Below are 22,012 nucleotides of genomic sequence, written 5' to 3' on the forward strand. Positions count from 1 at the left end.
TTTAAGAAGCTTCTATAACTGTTACGTCTAGAATAATACAAAACTCCTCTGCTTGGCCCACAAAGTCCCACACAACCGAGTCACAGCCTCTTTTTCTAGACTGATGGTCCATTAGATCCTCTGTTGAGGACATTCCGTCTCCTACTTTTCCCCCTAGCCTGGGCATGCTCTTTCCCCTCCCTCCAAGTCTGAGGACTTGTGCCCTTATTTAAAGGTCTTTCCATGTCCTGTCTCCTACCCAAGGCCCTTCCTGAGCTTCCTGGCTGTTAGCCATCCCCTCGCCCAGTTATTACTTTGTACTCCCCTCATATATATTAACTTATTTCTCTATGTGCTGATTCCTCCCCTAGAGTAAAGAAAAGCTCTCTGTAGGAAGAAAATAGTTTGGTTCTTTTCTAAAACATCACTGAGCACAGAAGAAGTGAGCCTGTCCTAAATGCCTGGTGAACAAATGAGAAGAAACGAGTCTCTCCAGATGGACACTGACTCCTCGTGCGGATCAGTCCACAACATCTGAAAGGGCAAAGGTCAGAAACCAGCGCAAATTTTAACAGCTTTGAGTGCAAGGGTCTGGTCCCTGTGGAGGGTGAACATGTTCCACTTCTCTATGCTGACATATTTAAGAAATTGGATCAAAATACATCTGTGTGTTACTCATAAAGAAATATTCACAGAGGGCAGCTGGGTGGCTCAGTGGATTGAGAGTCAGGCCCAGAGATGGGAGGTCCTGGGTTCCAATCTGGACACAGATACTTCCTAGCTGTGTGCCTCTGGGCAAGTCACTTGACCCCCATGGCCTAGCCCTTACCACTCTTCTGCCTTGAACCGATATACAGTATCGATTCTAAAACAGGATGTAAGGGTTTTAAAAAAGAAACATTCACATATATGAAAAGAGCAGAGTTATTCATTTCAAAGCACAGCAGCTCTACTTTCTGGGATGGAAGAAGTTTCCAGCTCAATGCAGGACTAAAGATTTCCGACGTCCAAGAAAGGATCTGCTTGCAACACCTGGCTAGTGTGGGCACACGCCTTTTAGTTAAATGACCACGTCTCTGTATATGTGTGAGCGCCTATGTGCCCGGACAAATCTGAACCCTATTACTGATGACTTCGTGTACACCAGATATGTTTTAATTAGTGCAAGGCTACAGGATCGTCTCTGCTAGCAGCCAAAGCGTGCCTCAGGCAGCGCATCTGGAGGACGGAACACAAATGAAAACCAAAACATAATTACCTTTTCCAAAAGATTTCATATTTAATTAAAAGATTTATGGTACATGTAGACTCTGAAATCACTTCACCCACAAAAGAAAATGTGTCTCTACATCCATCCATCCATCCATACATCTACATAAGCAATGAAAAGACAGCAGAGAGCATTCTTCTTGAAGCATCGCGAGATCTCACAATGACCACAATTACTTTTCCTCATGACCTACGAATGAAGACTTCATAACAGTTTACATGGGAGCCAAAATACAACAATGGATCTTTTCCCTTTAAAACGCCAGAATGGCTATTGTCCTGGTTTCTGATTTTCAAGGCCTGTGGCAGTCCAACTATTCACTTATCCAAAGTGATTACACTGCTAATAGCAGCATTTGGACCTCAATTCAGTCGCCAAATAGCTGTATTCTGCCATTAGTCAATATGCAATTACATGAAATCTAATGGAGCCAGATGCATGCAGTCCAGGATCCAGAAACCCGCATGTATTTAGTTTCGTGCACAGAGTTAAGCAAAAGATGGAGTTCAAAACTACTCACTCCCCAAGGAGGGAATCACAAACATCTTATTTACAACACAACCATGAATTTTCACCTCTGCGGTTGTCCCCCCCCCTCCCCGTCCACAATTCCTGACCAGTTTTATCTCCTCTCTGTTACCACATTGGCAAAAAAAGCTTTCCGGTGTGTGTGCGGGCTCCCACACTGGAGAGGCACTCCTCTTCCCACCCCCTCTCTCTTCCAGGACAACCGCCTTTTTATTAGAGAATCTTCGGATAATACCTTACGGCAGCCTCATTCACAAGATCCAGTCTCGGCTGAGGAAGGCAGAGAGGCAACAGTTCATCACTACAACAGCGAGAAAGAAACACAGCTACATTTGCCATTTCTTAGCAGACAAGCCACTCCAATCACAGAAGATGCAGCAACAATCAAGGAAGGAAGGGTTCGGATGGACGGACTGACGGATGCTTCCGGCAACAGATGCTGTACTGGGCGAAAGACAAAAGCTAAAGGAAATGCATAATGAGTTCAAAACGATTTGTCATCTGTTTCAAGGACTGGCCTCCTTATAGTCACATGTACTGGGTCAGCTTGTTAGCAAAGCGAAGCCTGATGAGGACTCTGTACTGGCAATTGACGAGTCAATTGGAATCACTGATGTCACCTCCCTGTGCATCTTCATTTAATATGTCAATGGGCAGAAGTTAAGGAAACACACTTATCACCACAGCCAGTCAGATGCAGTTCAGCACAGGGTACGAGGGCTCCAGATATTTGGATCAATTGCAGCGCTGTTTCAAAGAAAATCAGATCACCTTGTCAACCACATATGGTCTGTCTACAGCTGGCCAGCAAAAAAGAACCCACAATATAGATCTGTCAGACATATTCAGACAGGGATTAAGCCAAAGGCTATTCCCACACACAGAACTAATACTGAGATATTAAAATGCATTCCCATTCCCCACCCCCTCCCAACACGGTCAACCATGCAACTCTGACATCAGCTCCTTCCAGAGCTGACTCTGGAGCCGTCTTCCTGAGGTTGGTGACAAGGATGATTTTCTCATCTACCATGAAGTCCTCGATGACTCGATAATCAAGTCCCAGGCTCCTAAAAATCAAAACATTCTTTTTCTAAGGAAACTGCAGTAGAAAAAAAATTTAGAAAGATAACGTGAGAATAAACATCATAGACATACAGTACCAAGGACAAAGTAGCTATATTTTTCACTTTTCAAAATTAACCAACCAAGCTTTCTTTAAGCTTGGGTTTCTATTGCTCTCCCTCCAACCTAATTTCTTCTAGGGATACATTCTCAGGGTTGTCATTGTTTAGTCCTGTCTGACTCTTTGTGACTCCATTTGGGGTTACTTGGCAAAGATACAGAAGTGGTTTGCCATTTCATTCTCCAGCTCAGTTTATAGATGAGGAAACTGAGGCTGACAGGGGTCCCAGAGCTACTAAGTGTCTGAGGTCACATTCGGACTCAGGAAGAGGAATCTTCCTGACCTCAGGCCTAGATGCCAGATGCATTCCTGAGCTGGGGACAAAAGGAGGGGAGGGGAGTAGAATATAAGTTGTTGGTTCCTTACTGAGGTAAGGTTTGGTGATGGATGTGCTATTAAGAGAATTGTGCCAGAGAGAAAGGTCTAAGTCTGCAGGCATACACGCAAAATCTTATTAGTCACAATCCAATCCAACAACCATTTCCAAAATGCCTTTTATGTGCCAGGCATGGTACTGTAGACACAGAGTCAGACAGGAAAACTGACCCTGCCCTCAGGGTGTTTAGATTCTCAGGGTAGATAGATAAGTATAGAAAAGAGCTTGAGGAGTGGGGCTGATTCAGAAAGGTGCAAAGTGGAAGGTGGTGCTCAAGTTGAGTCTTGAAGGAAGCTAGGGAATCATGGATTTGGTGGTGAGCATTAGAGAGCTCCACGTATGAGACCAGCCATTGCCCTACTATTCAATTCTCCCAAGATGGACACTCTTTACTCAGGAGTGCCCAAGATGAGACGAAGAGGAAGAAATAAAAACAGACAATGATGATGATAACATTATGGGATTGTAGGGACTCAGGTTGAATGGGGCCTTAGAGGTCCTCTACACCAACACTGTCATTTTACAGAAAAGGAAACTGAGGACTTGTGAAATCTAGAGACTTTCCCAAGGCCACACAGATAGGAAATGGCAAAGCTAAGCTTCAAAGTTAGAAAGGAAGACACCAAAGTCCCCCTGTTCTCAAATGTGTTCTTCTCCCACAACAGCCTGATGAGAAATCTTTGTGCAATGTTTTTTCAAGGGTAACAGATAATAAACACATTTTAGAATATTAAAGTTCAATATATAGCTTCTATGATATCTTTTCACCCAATTTCAATATAAGCCACACACAAAAGATAGATAAAGGGTACCAGCATAACAAAATAAGGTCCCAGATCTCACTGAAAAAGCAGTAAAACTCATTTTTACATAATAAATAGACCAGCCCTTCTGAGGCCAAATGACCTCTCCTGATTCTCTCCCTCTCCCTTTGAAAGGGACTCAACGATTCCACCAAGGAGACTGGTGGTTCCTCTTAAGGAATGGATTTCAGAGGCAGTTTACAAGCTACCCAAGAAAATCTCTCCTATAACATCCTCTGTACCATCGAATAATGTAAGGCTCTATCCAGGGCAACGAGCATTTATTTAGCACCCACAATAAGCCCCCAAGTCACCGTGATAGGTGCCTGGGAGCCACCTCAATATTTCTTCCCTTCTCTCCTCTTACATTACACTACCATCACTGTCTTAATGGGATTTAAGGACAAAGTCATTGACCAAGTCAAGAATACTGATCATTTCGATCAAATGAGAAACATGACCTGGAACCATTAAAAATGTTTTTAGTACATAAAATGAGTCTTGCTGAGATTAAGTGTACTCACGTAGTAAAATAATGAACAACAGGCATTTAATAATATTTTAATTTTACATAGTTAAATATTCATAGCTGTGTTCATAAAAACCACATGCTTGATCTCGTGATTATATTTATGAAATGCAATATTTCTTATATGCCTTTCTGGGTTTCTAATTATTTGACAACAACACTATTAATTTGCACTGTAGTACCAACAATGATGTATATAGATATACTAGGGGGAAATTTCAAGATATGAAACACAAGAAATTAATGAAAAACTAATACAAGTTCAGCTATTTGACACAGTTACTTATTTCATGTGCCCTTGGCCAAGTAGCTAAACCACTTTTGGCCTGGCCACGGTGACCCCCAGTTCTAAATCTCGGAACCTTTGACCTTCTAAGGCCCCTTGCTCCTAGCTTGAAAATCTCTGATGCTAACAAAGGAGGTAAGCCTGCCACTGGCAGTTCTGACTATGTTTCTTTCCCTTGGTGCCACTCCAACAGACAGAATACGCTTGTTCTGAAATAAGAAGAATCATTGTGGATGGTATAAAAAAGTCACAGCTCAATTGACTCTTAAGAGGCAGCAGTGGCACAGGGGGGGACTAAGCATTCTCTTTGGGAGGCAGAAAGCCTGGTTCATCAACAAGGCTTAGTCTCTTGCTAGCTGAATGATGCCGGGCTAGTCATTTTCAGCATCTCTCCCCTGGCAAAAAGAAGAGAACATTTGCACTAGCTACCTCAGTGGCTCTTTGGGAGCGAGGGTAAAATGGGCAGAAGAAGCAGAGTTGATCGAGGTCCAGTTTTGACCTGAACTAGACTCAGACCTCCAGCCTTTTCTAGATAACCTCCAGTCAAGGGGAGAGACCCAGCACCTCCTGGGAGAGCCTACTTTCTCACTCAACAGCTCTCCCTGTAAGGAAACTTCCCCTGCTACCAAATCTAAAGCAGTCAGATTATTTTCCACCCAGCCCTCCTAGTTCTGCCTTTTAGAGCCAACCACAACAAGTTGAATCCCTCTTCCACGTGACAGCACTTCAAATATCATTATTATTAACATTATTATTATAGAGTACTTCTTCATAGACCCATGCTCCTATTCTTGATGGAGTTAAATAACCATAAGATCAAAATGAGATAAGATTAGATTCTCACTTCCCCTCAACAGCCTGCCCCCCCCCAAGTATTACAGACTCAGGTCATTATCCTACTTAGTTGGAGTTTTAAGGGGGGGGTGAAATCCAAGTAGTGTAAAGATCCCTAAAAGCTGCCTGCTCTAATCAGAATGAAGTTGGGCTCTATTTCATAATGGCATAATCTGACAAATAAATTCCATGATAGTCCTTCATTAAAGATGTTAAAGACCTTTTCAAACTGAGAAGCTAGCGCTGATAGCGCCTCTCAGGAAGCAGCTTGGGTAAACTGTGTCTAAATGGCATTCTCATCCACTCTCAATTCTCGTGTTCCAAAGTCCTTTACTTAAATGGTCTCTGCTCTTTGGCATCCCAGTCCATGTGCCAGAAAGCCAGTTTACGGCTAAGGGGTAATCGCTGAGAGGAAAGAGTGGCTGTTCTGTTCAAAACACACAGGCAGCAGGGCAGATCTTACTCAAGTCCAATCATTAAGCAGACAGCCTCGATTTAGTTATTTCCCCCCTTTAAAACATTATCTGATCCGAGATTGTGAAGAGCTGGAAGAGACTTTGGGAGATTCCTGAGCCTCCCTCCCTTCTCCTGTCACCACCAGCAGCTTCCTGAGCTCCAGCCCAGCCAGTGCTCTTACCCAAGCTGCCTCATCTGGTCTACAGTTCAGATTCTGACTAGATTCTTCCCCAGGCCAGCAGGAGTAGATTCTACATGGAAAAGGGCCCCATCTCCTTGGCTGTCACTCGTCCCTTCCTCACCCCAGAGTTCCACAGGTGCAACTGGAAAACTAAAGGAAGCCTGGCTCATTTGGTTAGCAACAAGGAAGGGATGCAGATACTGAGAAAATTCCTGCAAGGCCAAGCCTCTGGGATCCCACAGGTTCCCCAGGGCCCTGGAAAAGGTCCCTAGGTTGGGTGTTGCTGGTGGTGGCTCTCTTTACAACGTCACAAAACAACCACCATCTCCAAGGACCATTTCAATGGTTTGGTTTGGGGAGAGAAATGGAGAGAGGGCAGTCTTCAAACATAAACTTGGCAAATGACTTTAACAAAGTCACTTGATTTGGGCTTGGGGTTTGAGGTTGCGCAGCTTTCCTTGGGACAGAGAAAAACGAAAGTTTCTTGAAGAGAAAAGATTCAAGACAGTGAGCCAGGTCAGCCAGAAAACCCCAATCATATTGGATTGTGCAGCTCATTCAGTCTTCACCTTCCTCTTGCCATTCAGTCACAGACCAAGGGGAAGGAGGGGAGGGAGGGCCTGGCTCACTTTCATTTCCAGTTCCCACATGGCATCTCAATTTAGGATGAATTATTCCAAGAGAAGAAAACCTTTCTCTACCTCCACGAGACATATTGCTGCTAAGACCTGGATTATCACTTCAAGTCTCTGATGAATCTGGGTGCTTGGAGGACTTTCCAATTGGTGTGATTTTCTTCAAAGTCTCACTAAACCGTCCTTCCCCACCCCCACTCCCCACACACATGCCTTTAGCCCTAAATTCAATCTAGGAGCCGGAGGAGAAAACCTTGCAGTTGTCGAGGGCTTTGTAAAGCCCAGCCCTTCTGGAACTACATCCTCACAAGCAGCCGGGGCATTAGGCAGGGGCCCGCACAACCACAGGCCAGATAAGCCAACTGAGGCTCTAGAGAGGTTAAATGATTTGCTAAAGTGCTTGGCAAAGTCCAGCCTCTCCAGGTTTGGGACCTCTCTTCTGCTTTTTTCACTCTCTCCAGCTGGAGTGGTCTCTTCAAGTAATCACTGGCCCTGATATGGAGTACTAAGAACACTGGCAAACAAACGAGGCACAGATAGATAGTGGCATGAGCACGAGCGCTCGGCCTCTTGGGCCCCCTTTGGGGGCTACATTCACCAACTGGCTCCAATAGCAGACAACAGTCCTGAATGACACCTTCAAGATGCCCCAGCTTAAACTCCAGCCCCTGCAAAGCTCATTTCAATGTACCCCAAAATGCGAACAAAAAAGCACCCATTAAAAAATCAGATCCAGCCAGTCAGCAAACAGCATCAGCCTCTCAAATGATACAACTGCGCTTTCAAGAGTGTTTCTATGTTATTGTCAAACTCTCTTCCAAACGCTTGCTATTGGGGAATTAGGGAGCCAAGGAAGTTACAGCAAATGAAATTGGAGAGCCCTCTGTCATGGGGGACCAAAGCTCCTTCCTCTGCTTCTCACTTGGGCCTGGGCTGCCCTCCTCCTCCTCCTCCTCCTATCAAGGGCTGGATCTCCTGATGGCTCACAGAGAAGCTCCTGCCAACTCGTCTGCTTCCCCAACCTTGGCACTGCCCTGAGGGGCAGGCACGCCATGCCCAGAATTCCCTGCCATCCCGGAGAGCTTGACTGGGCAAACAGTTAGGGGAAGAGCCTTGGGCTCAGTGAGAAGTGGCAGCTCTAGAGCTGCAGCTCTCTCTCGCCCCACTTCATTGCAAACTCATTTAGCCACCAGATATTTGTTAAGTGCTTACAGTGTGGCTGGCACCACGCTAAGCTCTGGGGATCCAAAGGCAAAAACTGTCTGTGCCCCTGAGAAGTCCGTGTCCCAGTGGGAGAGACAACATGTAGCAAGGGGCCGAGTATAGAAAAGCTGCCTCTGGAAGAGAGAAGGGAATCTCCAGGGGGAGGCTCTAGCAGCTGGGGGTGGGGGAGGCTGGGAAAGGCTTCCTGTAGAAAGAAGGTGGGATCCGAGCTGATCTAGAGACAATCCAGCATGGGGTCCTGCAAAGGGTAAAAGAACAAACCTCCCAACTGTCCGCTGGAAAGACTGATGGAAGGAGACCTGCCTGGGAGTATTCTTAAACTGGTCTTTTTTCCCTCACACTTTGGGGATGTCCACAGTTTCCAAGAGATTCAGCCAATAGAAAGCTCCGAGTCCAAAGTCCCCTGCCCCCCCCCCCCATCAAGCCTATGCCGAGTATCCCATACTGATTGCCTTTGATCTCTCCCCGACGTCAGTCCTATGGTTAAAGTTCATTAAGAGAGGCTACTATAGAAGGGGGCGGGCATTCCTCAAAAAGCAATCCATCAAAACTCCTAGTCGTGGCGTTCTCAGAACCGGTCCCAGAGTCCTGAGTTGCAAGAGGCATACAGAAGAACAGAAAGCCCGGGCCTGCCGCGCTCTCAAGATGCTAACCAAACTATATTTTACATTCTTGAACCAAAGCCATCATTTCTGTGGACTGAAACACTGGGAAGACAAGTCCATAAATTTTTCACTGCCGAGAAAGGCAGACTTGCAGACCCCCCCCCCGCCCCCGCCCGCCCGCCCGCCCCCAATGAGTGCTTGAGGCATCTGGGACAGTTCAAAAAGGGAGTCTCCCCTCGTACCTCCAAGAGCCCCCTCCCCGCCCCCACCCCAGCAATCACATCTTTGGAAAGCTCCAGATGATTGAACGGACTTTTTCCATTTTGCATTCGGGAGTTGCACACAAGCCGGGGCCTACGCCTCGCACCCCAAACTCGGCTATGTTCTGAAACGCTTCTAGGTCCAAAGCAACCTGAACGCTACTCGGATTTGCTGCCAAAGGGCCGAGCAGAAGCGAACTTACACCTTCTCCTCGGGAAGAAGCCCAGGGGCGCCTTAGATTCGCCAGCTAAAGCGGGTTCTTTCCCTGCAGCCTCAGCCGCTTAAGTCCATCCTGAAAGCAGGTTTTCCCGATCCGGGCTCCGCCCCCCTTCCCCCCTTAAAGTAAGACCACCAGCTGTTAATGGCACACACAGAGGCTAAGACAATACCGTTTTCCAGGCTTACATCTAAATTAGATATGCAGAAAAGCCGGGCTCAGCATATGCAGATGACGGCCCTCCAGCACCAAAGAAAGGGGCCCGCCGCTGCTCTCCGCGGTGCATCCCTTTGGGCGCCCGGGCTCGTTTTGTTCAGGGATGGCGCCTGCTTTCTTCAGTGCGGTGGGGTGGGGTGAGGTGGGGTGGGATGGGATGGAGGGAGGGGGGGAGGCGCGGAGCGAGGACGTGCTCCTCTCTAGGACTTGGAGGTACAGTGAGCCCCTCCAGAAACCTCCCAGCCACCAACTAGAGAAAATGACAAGTCCCTCCCCACCCCCTCCCGCGGGCCCTGGGGGGGATCGTAAGCCCAGGGAGGCTTCTGTGGCCCCGAGGCTCCTGGGCGGATGGGTGAGCTTCCCTCAGTCTCGCCGGCCTCGGCCTCGGCACCCTCCGACCCCCGGACGGTTGGGCCAACTTCCCGCAAGCCCCAGACCAGGGCCCAGGGGCTCTGCGCTCCTTTGGGGACACTTTTGCCTCCTCAAGGAGCTGCGAAATAACAAGGAACTTGAAGAGCCGGGACAGAACAATCCCGCAGCCCCATCGCTTCAGCACGGCTGCGCTCCGCTGGGGGGAAGGGAGGGGGGGGGGTCCCATCTCGCCGCCATGTTCGAGGCTTAAGAGCCTCCCCGAAACCAGCCCCGCCCCCGCAGCGGCTGCGGCTGCTCGGGGCAAAGTCCCTTTCAACTCGAGCCCCGAGCGCGCCACCCCCTCCCCTCCCTCCCCTCCCCAATCTCAGGGCCCTGGCTTGGGGGGGGTGGGGGTGGAGAAGAGAATAGGGACACTGCGCCTGCGCATTTGGCTAGGCTATTTGGGGGGAAGGATCCCCAGGGCTCGCCAAAGTCAAGCGGCACAAGAGGGATGGTGTCCAGTCTGGAGTCCCCTCTCTGCTCCCAGCCCGTGCCCCCCTATCCTTGCCGAAAAAGCAGCCCTCCCAAGGCATTACATGCATGTGTGCGAGCCCCAGATGCCCAGAGGCTCTGGGGTGGCCAACTTTTCTCCACTGCTCCTGGCCGCGGCCGCGGGGCTCAGACCTGGCCTCAGGTCCAGCAGCAGCAGAAGCCCCGGGGCCAGAGGATGCTGCGAGGAGAGGCCCGTTCCCCCAGGGCTGCGCAGGCGGCCGTGGGCTTGTTAGTACCAGAAAGGACCCAAGACGAAAGCCGCGCAGCCAAAGTTTGTGGCTGGGGAGTGGCCAGGCGGGCCCGCTATTCGTGGACCTGGCTTAACCCTTTGATGCTCGCTGGTGCCCAGGTGCCTGTCAAGCTGTTCCCACTCACCCGTCCGCTCTCACTCCCTCTCGGGGCCTTCCCGCCGGCGGCCGACACTGGAGGGAGGGAGAGAGAGGTCTGAGGGTCTTGGGGGAGGACAAATGAGAGGAGAAGTTTAATGCCTTCCCCCCGAACCCCACGAATCCCTGCTGAAAGCTGCCAGGGATCTGCTGGAGTTGGGGAGGGATGCCTAGCCCAGGAGTGTGTGGTGGTCCCAGCACAGGCTCTCGGACGCCGGGGTCCGGAGGCGAGGGCTGCGGACCAATTGGCAGATTCCATGCAGGAGCACGAACTCTGCCAGTCTTTTGGGGGAGTGCTCGGGCAGGGTGCATTCCATGCTTTCCGGAACCCCGAGCAAAGATCACGAGCCTTCACTCTCCTTCCCCCCATTCCCATCCTTTGGCGGGGACGAGGGGGAGAGAGAAGGGAGAAGATGGGAGGAGCAAGGAAGTCTTCTAGCACAGCTTTTCCCGGGTAGCTCGGGGGTGAGGGGAGCTGCTGTCCCCCTCCCTCTCCCGCCCGGGGCTGGGTCGGAGGGAAGCCGCCTGTGGCCCGTTTACTGGCCTCTACCCTGATCTTTCACCTGCCATTGCTTTCAGGAGGAAAAGCGGTCATTCTGAGCTGGCAGCGTAAACACGCGGGAAATAAATTCGGCCCTTTTCAAACCCTTCCGCGACCGAGTCACCGGCAACAGAACCAAGGCCCAGCCTGGCCTGACCCTCAAATGGACCGCGGCTCCTCTGGGGTTAGTGCGGCGGCGGCTGCTGCTGCTTCTGCTGCTGCTGCTGCAACTACAGGGCTACGGGCAGCAAGTTTTATTTCCAAATCAGCCTGTTGGAGATTAAAGGAAAACAACGGCAATTCGCAGCCCCAACAACATTTCTAGGATAAGAGGACATTTATAAGCTTTCTACAGCTAGGCTGGCAAATGCAAAGTTTCGCTCGCTACCCCCCCCCCACCTCCCACCCCACCCCCACCCCCACCCCCAGCCGCCCCACAAGCCCGGGGAAATAAAGATTAGGGAAATTTGCTGGGCCCGCCCCCTCCCCCAACCCTCCCCGGTAACGGTGGACCCGGACACGTTCAACATTTGGTGGGCTTCTTTGGTGGGCTCATCATTGTTATTAATTATGATTATGCTAATTCAGATCGTTTTCTTTTTCTGGCCTTTCCTAATGCTAAGCTAGAGTGATTTCAAAGCCACTACTTAAGAGTTCAAAACGGGTTTGGGGGGGTCGTTTTTTTTCCACAGAAGCCTGTGCCTGCTTCATCACCCTCGGGCCCCTGTCCCCCTCTCCTAAAGTGGGGGCGAGAGAAAAATTCAAAGGCAAAGGATTCAGAGGATGTTTCCAAAGAAACCCTCCTCCTCCCCCAAGCCTGACTGCCTCTTCCGACCTATTTTCAGTGAAACCTCTTTCATTTTTAGGGAAACTTTCGCTCATCAGCTGGGGTTTGGACAGAAGGAGGAATACAAAAACAGGGAGCCCTGGGTCCACCATCGTTACTCAATGTCAAGGTCAAGCTGAGGATAAGGGTGCAGGAGGGAGCCTGCCACCCTGCCCCTCCACCCCATTGTGAAGCAGCTCCAAAATGTGATGGCTGAGTACCCAGCCTCGACTTGCCGATTGTCCCCAACTCCTGGAGAAGGGAAAAGTGCAAGGAGCTCCTACTCGGCCCCCCTTAACAAAAAGCCTATCTCTCCTTCCCCTTTCCTCTAGCAGAGCTGTTTGCAGGGGGCCAGCTGCAGGTCTCCGGGCCCCTAGGCCCAGGCACAAAGTTGCATTGCAGGCAAGCCAGTGTGAATTGAGGACCTCATCAATAATTCATACTCTATTGACAAACTCCCGCAGGTAGCCTTTCTTTTAAATTATTGGTTAATTTTTAAACTGGAGTCGGGGCCTCAAATAAAATTGCCATTAATCAGCACCAGATCTCCAGTGGCTGATTTGAGATTGGTGAATAGTATTGTAGTATCTGGTTTGTTTTGTTTTGTTTTGCAAGTTAGACAAAGAGGCCACTAGCACATGGAGAAGCCCCAGATACAAAAATGCTGCAATGTTGCTGCTCCATTAGGGAGTACAAAAAAATCCCCCCCCAAAAAAAACCCACAGGTTTGAAAATGATGGTGCAAAAGATCAAAAATCACTTTCTGCTATTTTTTAAGCCCAAGCATTGGCCCAAGAGAGAAAGAAGTATTAATTATAAACCTATTCATTAAATTCCTGAATATTTTACAGTTCCCTATTATCAGCTTCCCATCCCCTGACTTGCAAATGTGGCATGTATGCAGAATGGTCTTTGAAGTGTTTGGCGTCTCCTATTTAAAGTTCTCTAAATTCATGAATAAAGGTCACATTATCCTCACCCACTCCTCACCAAAAAATTAATAACAATAAAACAATTCCTTGACCAGCAGTGACTTTTTGAAATGCCCATTTTAAGAAAATGCTCTTGTTTTTATCCAAACGGAGATAGAATAGAGAAGGACGGTAATGTGTTTTTTTTTTATCACAAACCAAACAGTCATGTTTCATGTTACTGATTTTAATGGAAATAATGCTCTTCACATCTTTGCCTACAAATCATGAGATTTAAAAATACATTTTTTTGCAAATGTTTTTTTCTTTCCATAATGTCTCTACAGAGCTGCTGCAATCATCATCATATTGGCTATTAGCAACACAGTTATGAGTGATAGCTGGGTATTGAACTATATACAGCAAAACAAATCCACCTTAGCCATCGAGAATTCCAATAAACTAGGGTTCTCTTAAGAAGCACTTTAAGCAAAAGTAAACACATCGAACTGGCCATTTTACTCACCACCAAACTGTTTCAAACTTATGCTAGCTTCTTGAAAATACATATATATGTATATATATAGATACAGACATATATAGACATATGGCTGTATCTCTATATAGAATAGACATATATACATGCATAACGCTGCAATGTTCCATCTTTAATGCAAGGGAAGGAGAAACTAAGGGACAGAAAACTCATTGTTACCTTCTGTTTACATAGGCAGTGCAGGGACATTTAAATCCAGCTTCTCAGTCTTTGAAGTGCAAGATTGAGATGTCAGGGTCACTAACTGAATTGATTAGTAATATTTGATTTGCATGCCGAAAATCCAGGGCAAAATATTAAACTTGCAGTAAAACACTCATATGAGCTAAAGAAGAAAAAGGAGGGTCTTCCCAGATTGAAACTGACACTGTAAGTAACCTACATTGCAATAGGGAAAAAATAATTCCACAATTTAAAAAAAAAAGGAATCTGCATTATCCCCCCCTCCACCTCCATCCCACCAAACCGGATTTAATTCACTCGTCCCCAGTGTAGGGGGAGGGGATGCTGTTACCAAAAAAAAAAAATAATTATAATAATAATAATGAGAGAAAAAGGAGTCAGTGGTTCCAAAACTGTAAATTGTGCTCTTCTTTCCAAACAGACTTTTAATGCTAAAGTAGTTATAATCCAAAGCTGTACAGAGTTTTGTTAGAAAACATTTTCCCCCATAAATATTGTTCAGTTCCCGGCACTTGTATCAATAATTAAATTACAAACGATAAATATTGGCATCATGGGTACGTATTTACAAGAAAGAAAAAGTTATTACAAAATGCTACTGCATACTAGACGGTCACCATCTGTGTAGAGCAACACCACAGCCTCATCCTGAAAAAAAAAACACTCAACAGTGTCGACCCCATTAGACAAGAATACATTCACAAGTGTAATGCTTTGAGAAAAAAAGTTCAAGACATAGCAGGACTTTGGCATGGTTTAAGATTGCAAGAGTTTTGAACAATCACCACCCAGCCAGAGAGAGTCCCATCATTTTAACAGCACACCATCGCAAGGCCTTTTTTTTCCTTCTCTTTTAACTTCCTCTCAAGAAAGAAAAGGGCCAGAGTGTTAAAATGAAGGGATCGATCGGGTAGGATTTGGAGGAGGGGGGAGGGGAGCTGGGGGGAGGGAGGAATTTAGAAAAGCAACGAAATTCATTCCAATGCCAAAACATGTTTTCTAATCCTGAGAACCGGGCAGGGTTACTTCAGAGATGTTGCCAGACCTTGCCAAAGACCTTCCTGGATAATTGCAATTAACAAGATGTAGCCCTAGACGGGTTGCTTGCGGGAAAAACTCTCCGTTTCCGTCTGGATTGGTCTCAGTTTTCTTTTTTCTTTCTTTTTTTTTTTAAACGCTTTTGGTCCGTCCTACAGTTAATGGGGTTTTTGGTGTTTGCTTTTGTCCTCAGACGTACCATTCGTTAAAATTGGGAGGAAGTCCCGGGTTGTGGCTGGTGCTAGTCTGAACTGCGGAAGGAGGGGTTTTAGCGGACTCTTTACTGTTTGCAGAGGCTATAGCGGGTGGTGTGGCAGATTCATAGCCTGAACTGGCAGCAGGGGAGGAATCTGACCCTTGAGATTCATGAACCTAAAATTAACATGTATATATTATAATAGAGTTCCAAGTGGCAACGATCAAGCAAAGACAGCAGCAGAATTCTCCACCATTAAGAGCGAGCAGGCTCGGTTAGCTATCTACCCGATGGAAGGTAAATAAAGGTCACTACAGGCTTCCTGCTCTCCACCAATTTCGTAAACAGACAAATTGTAGCAGAGAAACCATTTCGGAGCCGGAATGGGCCACTACCTAGCGGAAACCCGAAATTCACTTTCCTCAACAATAAGCCCTCCAACTTTCCGCCCGCCCCCGCGCCCCCGCGCCCCCCCCCTCCACCTAGGACACCCAGTTATTCTTTCCAGGGCTGGGAAAGCTCCCTTTCTCTACAGCTCGGATTCCTCCCTCCTGGGCTCTAGAGAAGAGAGATGAAGCTAGCCCCAACTGAATGAATAGGCAGTGGCCGCAGATGCAACAGTAACTGAAGCGTTCTCTTTCTTGTTTTAGCAGAGACAGAGAAAGAAGGAAATGAAGCACGCTGCCATTAGCCTCCAGAGTCACGGCATCCATTTCGGATGGAACCGCGGGGGGAGGAGGGGATGGAGAACAGGGGAGAAATAAACAAACTAGCTAACTAAAAGCCACTGGCTTCAGCATTTGCGACCAGTTCCAAGCTCTGCACGTAAACAGCCAATTGTTCCCTCTCCGTTCCACCCTCCCAACCGACCCCCCCCCACTCCCCAAGCCCTTCCCTGGTCCCCTGAAGACTTCCCTCCCCACCTCCGGGGCTAAAGGTGTCAAAGGTTGGGGGGGATCGTATTTAAGGCGCAGGAGCAAGGTTTGCCTGGCTTGCACTTTCCTTTTTGGAAAGAGCCTAGAAGATGACTGTTTATCAACAACGAATCGCTAATCAAGAGATAATTACCTTCATGTGTTTCCTAAGAGAGCTGGGGTGTGTATAAGACTTGTCACACACTTTACAGATATAGGGCTTGTCGGATGTATGCACATGCATGTGCTTCTTCCTGTCACTACTGTTTGCAAAGCGTCTATCACAGCCTTCAAATTCACATTTAAAGGGTTTCTCACCTGCAAAAATCAGAAACAGTTAAGTAGCCTTCGGGGGAGAAGCGAGAAGCGCTTCAGGAATTAGGGGGTGGGGTGGGGGAGGAGAAGGAGAAGGAGGGGGACAAAGTCCAGCCAGAAACGGACCAATTTGAGCTAGAGGAGCGGAAGGAGCAGGAGGAGGTGCAGGAGAAGAATCGAAAACCCCCCACCATGACGAAAACGGAACTTTCTCTCCCTAACTCCTGGGCTCAGCCCTGCCCGGCAGCCTCCCCGAATCCCCAGAGAACACCTCGCTGAGGTATTAGCCCCAAAGTGGGGTACAATAGGATTTGTTACGTTACAGTTCAATTCAATCCGTTCTTTGTGGCTTTTAATTTGCCCCCTTTCAAATGCAGCGGTGGTGCCCAGTGAAGTGTTAAAGGCAGAGCCCGAGCACTTCAGGTTCCAATGGCGAAAACTATATAAATTCAGCAGCTCCAGACAGTTTTACAAGACGTGCTGAACAAGACACGAAAATGTGTCGCTCTCGCCTTTTCGAGTTTAACTTTCCTCGCGGAGCCCTGAATGGAACCTAGAACTCCAAATAAAAATAGTTTGACAAAAGTATCAGTGATTTAATTAGGAGATGTGCCAATCAAGACTAAAAAAGAGCGGAAGTAACAGAAAATTAGATGACATTAGCATTTCTATGGTTGGCCTTCCTCCGAATGGAAGCGGGGAGCTCCGGCGCCCAGAGTCATCCCCACTCAGACCCTGGCTGCTTTCCTTCGCATCGGCAGCCCCCGAGATGGAGACAAAAAGAGGGCGCACCGCGGGTGGAGGAGCCCAGCTCTCCTCTCCGCCGCTGGGGGTCGGGGGGTCGGGGGCGCTCTCAGATTCCAGTCAGCTTTCGGAAAGGGATGGGGTGCGAGGGTCAAGCCCGAGTCCACAGGGCTTTCTCCGTCCAGCCCGAGAAGTTAAACTGGGATCGGGGGCAAAGTCCCCAGCGAAGCGGGCCACCGTTAACTAAAAATAACCGCGTTCGGAGGAGGGGGACGGGGTGGTGTCTGCGTGTCTGTCTCCCCGGTTTTCTCAGGGAGCACACTCCCCCCCCCCTCCTCGTCGTCCTCCTCCTCCAGCCCTCGTAATCGAGCCTCGTCTACCCGGGCTGTCGCCTCAGCTTTTGTTGGCCCGGCTGGACACCTGGGGAAGCCGAAGCACTGCACAGGGGTCAGGGCAAGGGGGAGGAGAGGGCAGCCCATCGCTCCGGCCCCAGTTCCCTCCCCACTGCGCCCCGACCCCTCCCCTCGCCCGCCCGGCGCCCTTACTTACCTGTGTGCGTCCTTTTGTGAATCTTGAGGTTCTCCGAGCGGGCGAAGATCTTGCCGCAGCCCGGGAAGGGGCAGGGGAAGGGCTTCTCGCCAGTGTGCACGCGGATGTGGTTGACTAGTTTGTATTTCGCTTTGAAGGACTTGCCCTCCCGGGGGCACTCCTCCCAGTAGCAGATGTGGTTGTTCTGCTCCGGCCCCCCCACATGCTCCATGGTGACGTGCGTCACCAGCTCGTGCATGGTGCTGAAGGTCCGGTCGCAGCTCTTCTTGGGCCGGCCCAACTGTGCCTCCTCGAGCCATTTGCACGCCAGCTCCTGCTTGATGGGCTGGCGCATGTAGCGGAAGAAGGCGCCCGGCCCGTGGTGCGCCGCCGCCGCCGCCGCCGCCACGTTCATGCCCATGTTCACGTTCATCGGGGGGTAGTTGTGGAACTGGGCGCCCGCGGCATAAGGGTCGGTCCGAGGACTGCCCACTGCGCGGTAAGGGTCAGGGCGGCCGAACAGCTCCCCTCGCAGACCCAAGTGCACCTGGTTGTTGTCCACGTGGGCCGTGGGCGAGGGGTGGTTCGGACTCTGCTCCGGCAGCCCCGGGAAGAGCAAGTAGCCCGGGGGCTCTGCGATGCCCGGGGGGCCGTGCAGGCTCCCCGGCGAGCCAGCGAAGAGCCCATGCTGGCCGCCCCCGGAACTCGCCTCCCCGAGGCCCGAGCCTCGCTGGCGGAACAGAAAGTCGCGCGTGGAGTTGAAGGCGGCCGCGGCTCCCCCGTACGAGGGCACCTGGCCGGCGTGGTGGTGGTGGTGGTGGTGGTGATGGTGGTGGGGACCCAAGGCGTTGGCATAGCCCGAGCCCTGCGGGGTGAAAGCCGAACTCTGGCCCGAGGACAGATCGTGTGCCGCTGCCGGGCTCAGCTTGAAGGCGGCGGCCGCCGCATGCGAAGCGTCCCCGAAAGGACTGAGCCCCATCCCCGCCGCCTCCCGATTGGGCATCTCATGGTGGCGCGGGGCTCCGAAGCCCCCGACTCCCAGCGAGGGGAATTGCGGTCCTCCGTCCAGTAGCATCGTCATGGATGGAGGGCGCCCCGGCAGAGGCACCAGCGACTGTGGCGGAGAAAACGACGGCAGAGGCGCGGGAGGAAGAAGTCGCTGGAGCTGCGGCGGCTGCGGAAAGCCCAAGGACTAGGGACAGCGCAGAGACCCCGAAGGAGCAGCCAGGGGCAGCAACTTTCAGGGTCTGAGTGTCTCCTGCAGAGGGAGATGAGGGAGGAGGGGAAAAGAAGGAGGAGGGATAAGGAGGAGGAGGAGGGAGGAGAAGAAGGAGGAGGAGGAGGAGGAAAAGAAGCAGGAGGAGGGAGGGAGGAGAAGCTCTGGTACCAATCTGCTTTAGGAAACTACTGAAAGCACAAAGAAAAATAACAAAAATAATAACTGGAGAGTGGAGTTGGCAAATCCTGCACCATGCACAAACCTTTCCCGCCCACCACCCCGACACCGAAATGAAAATGATGATATTGAGGTGCTGGAGTAGCCCGCTCTGGGTCAGGGAGCCCCCTCCCCACCAGCCCCAGCAAGCCGGCTTCGGAGGCAAGGAAGAGAAGAAGGAGGCTCTCTGAGTTCACCACCCTCTTCTCCAACAGAGTAATGTCCTTGGACTGATAAAGTCAATCACTCACTCCTTGCACATAAACCAACTCAGGAGGCAGCTCGCGCTGAGCCAATGGGGAGCCCGCTGGCACGCCGTCACCTGACCCCCGGCTGGCCCGGTCATTGGTCGTTCTGCTCGTGATTGGCAGGCAAGAGCAGGGAATATGGCAGCCTCATTGAAAAGGAGGCTCCTGATTGGGCTGGGCGCCTTTAGCGACTCCCAGGTAAGGTTAATGGGGGTCTCAGCGCCCAAATATTTTGTTTACTCGGGTCCAGTTTTGGAGCCGCTGAGCACCTGGAATCCAAGTAAACGCACCCTCCAGTAGAGGCCCCCCCAGCCCTCCTTCCCAGGCTTCTTTCGCTTTATGCACCTTGGCTCAGTGAAAGAAACTCTTTATTTCTTTCGATGTTATCTCCCTTCTGACATCTTCCCCAAGGATGGCTTGGGGAAGGGGGGGCAGGGGGGGGCGCTGTGTGTGTGATCTTTCCATTTATCTTTTTTGCTCTCACCCATCCAGCCACCTGAATCTTAACCAGAGAATTAACATCCCGAGGCAGGGTAATGGCAATTTTTTAGAGGCCCCGCAATCGACGACAGGAGAGATGAGCACTTGCCCCAAACGTCCTCGATCTGTCTCTGGGATGGTTCCATCCATTTCACTTGTCCCTCCATCTACACCATAGGGTGTCTTAAAAAAATTTTTTTAAGACATCTATACGGAAAAAAAATAAAATCGAGACGAAACCAAGCGTGTTCTCCCGCCTGGCCTTCCCTCAGTAACTGGTTGCCCCCCTCCCCACCCTCGGCAGCAGCCTACTCCCCAATTCTTGGGGTAGAAAAATCGGTTGAAACCCGGGTGGGCTTCCAAGTGAAGGCTTTTCTTTCAGAGCCTGAGCCAGAGCACTTGCACTCTCACATACATTTTCTCTTTCTCTCTCTCTCTCTCTCTCTCTCTCTCTCTCTCTCTCTCTCTCTCTCTCTCTCTCTCTCTCTCTCTCTCTCTCTCCCCTCCTCCCCTCCTCTCCACAGTCGCCCCCTCCTACTCCTTCTCCCCCACCCCTCCCCCCCTCTCCCACAGCCACCCCTCTAAAGACTGGCTCATGCGGCCTTTAAAACTAGCGGGTTGAACCAAGCCGATTTCTAAAGAGTTCTAAATCCAACCCTCAATCCAAAGGGGGCTTCTGGGAGGTAGAGTTTTGCCCTCAAGACCCCCCCTTCCCATATGTTACCCCACCCCCAACCACCTCTAAACAGAATCAGTGTTTGCTGCGACTTCCCGAGTCCATCTCCGAACCCCGGGGCAGAGTGCACGGATACTTCGTGGTCTTCAGACTACCGTTGATTTGGAGAATTGAGGTTGAGGGCTGGGGAGGGGGAGGGGGAGGGGGAGGGGGAGGAAGAGAGTTGTGTTTTTGTCCCCCCCTTTCCCCCACCATCCCAATGTGTCTCTGGGAATAATGATGAGCCCCAGACAGCACTATAAATCCCCTCATTTTCTGTCCTGGAAAGCCTTTGCAAAGAGCGATGGGGAGCAAGGGTGGGAAGAAAAGGCCGAAAGAAAGATGGCTGTAATTGTAATATCCTGCCATTTGCAGAGCCCCCAAGTCTGTGCATTGAGCCGGGCTCACAGGATTGCCGCCGTCTCTCCGCAGGAACCAGCAAATCTGATCAAGTTCAGAGGCGCATTGAGAGACGCTTCAAGCAGCGCTTTATAACCGCGGCTCTTTCACACCCTGCCTCCCAATCAGCCCCGAGAAAGACTGCACATTCTTTATTTTAGACTTGGCGAAGGGGGGAGACAGGCAAAACCCCCACCGCTATAAAGTCTTCCCCACCACTAAGCCCCTCTCCCAGCAAACCAATCACAATGCCCCCTCCGCATCTCTGCAGAGCACTCCCAAAGTTGGAAGGTGAGTGGCCGCCGCTTCCTTAAATATATTGCCTCTAAAAGGCTCGCCGAGGGCAGGAGAATCCGGGGTGCTCAGGGACGGCTAGGGGAGGCCGCTTTCATTTCGCAGGGGGTCTGCCCCAAAGCACAAACATGGCTAAATCATGCAAATGAATTCCCCAGAGTCCGAGTTCCACTAGGGGCGGATTGCTTCCCTTTCCCTTCTCCTTTCTTTTCTTACCTTCCCCCTCCTCCCTCCCCACCATCCTACCCCCAAGCCTTCCTCTTGGGCTGCTGGTCTGGGGGGACCCCTCCAGTTTCGAGCGGTTAAGCCTGGGGCTAGTGGGGACAGGGTTGGGGCTGCTTTGGGGGCCCATCCCGGCCAGGCGGGGGTGACCGTTGCAATAACCTCCTCCTCCTCCTCCTCCTCAGCCCGAGGTGTTCCTGTGGATGCATTTCCCATCTCCCCTGCAACCCAAGAATGGGGGAGATTGGGAGGGAGGGACGGTGAATCGGGGAGGATGTAAAAGAGAGAAACTTCAGAGAGGTCGGGCAAGTTTTGCCCAACTTCTCTTCCGCTCTAGTGCAGGGAGCCTGGCTAAGTTGCCTGGTCTTCGATTTACCTGGCCTGGGATGTCCCGCTCCGCTCAGAGAATTCATTTAACTCTAGCTCGAGGGCTGTCTGGGGGACAAAAAAGCATAATTCAATTAGCCCTTCGGCTGAGAATTGGAAGGGGAGGGAGGATGCCAGGGGAAATGGCTCTGAAGTTGTCTGGGCAGCAAAAGACCTTTGGTTCCTTCAGGTTCTCATGGGCAGCTCAGCTCCTGGGCTGAAACTG

The 22,012-nt window shown here is 50.3% G+C and overlaps 1 protein-coding gene across 2 annotated transcripts; it reads right to left on the reverse strand.

Moving 5' to 3' along the window:
• Nucleotides 1–1,233: 1,233 nt before the first annotated feature.
• ZIC3 (Zic family member 3) lies at nucleotides 1,234–19,453 on the reverse strand. 2 transcript variants are annotated; one of them, XM_007507355.3, is made up of 3 exons: nucleotides 17,649–19,453; nucleotides 16,195–16,358; nucleotides 1,234–2,524 (listed from the first exon to the last, which is right to left on the reverse strand). In XM_007507355.3, the coding sequence occupies exons 1-3, from the start codon at nucleotides 18,706–18,708 to the stop codon at nucleotides 2,513–2,515; spliced, it is 1,236 nt and encodes a 411-aa protein (XP_007507417.2). In that variant the 5' UTR covers nucleotides 18,709–19,453; the 3' UTR covers nucleotides 1,234–2,512. The 2 variants fall into 2 exon arrangements, with proteins under 2 accessions (XP_007507417.2, XP_001363758.3); XM_001363721.5 differs by lacking the exon at nucleotides 1,234–2,524 and adding an exon at nucleotides 13,385–15,302 and having other exon boundaries at nucleotides 17,649–19,435.
• Nucleotides 19,454–22,012: the final 2,559 nt, after the last annotated feature.

The sequence above is a fragment of the Monodelphis domestica genome, chromosome X, assembly GCF_027887165.1.
Source record: "Monodelphis domestica isolate mMonDom1 chromosome X, mMonDom1.pri, whole genome shotgun sequence".
Lineage (NCBI taxonomy): Eukaryota > Metazoa > Chordata > Mammalia > Didelphimorphia > Didelphidae > Monodelphis > Monodelphis domestica.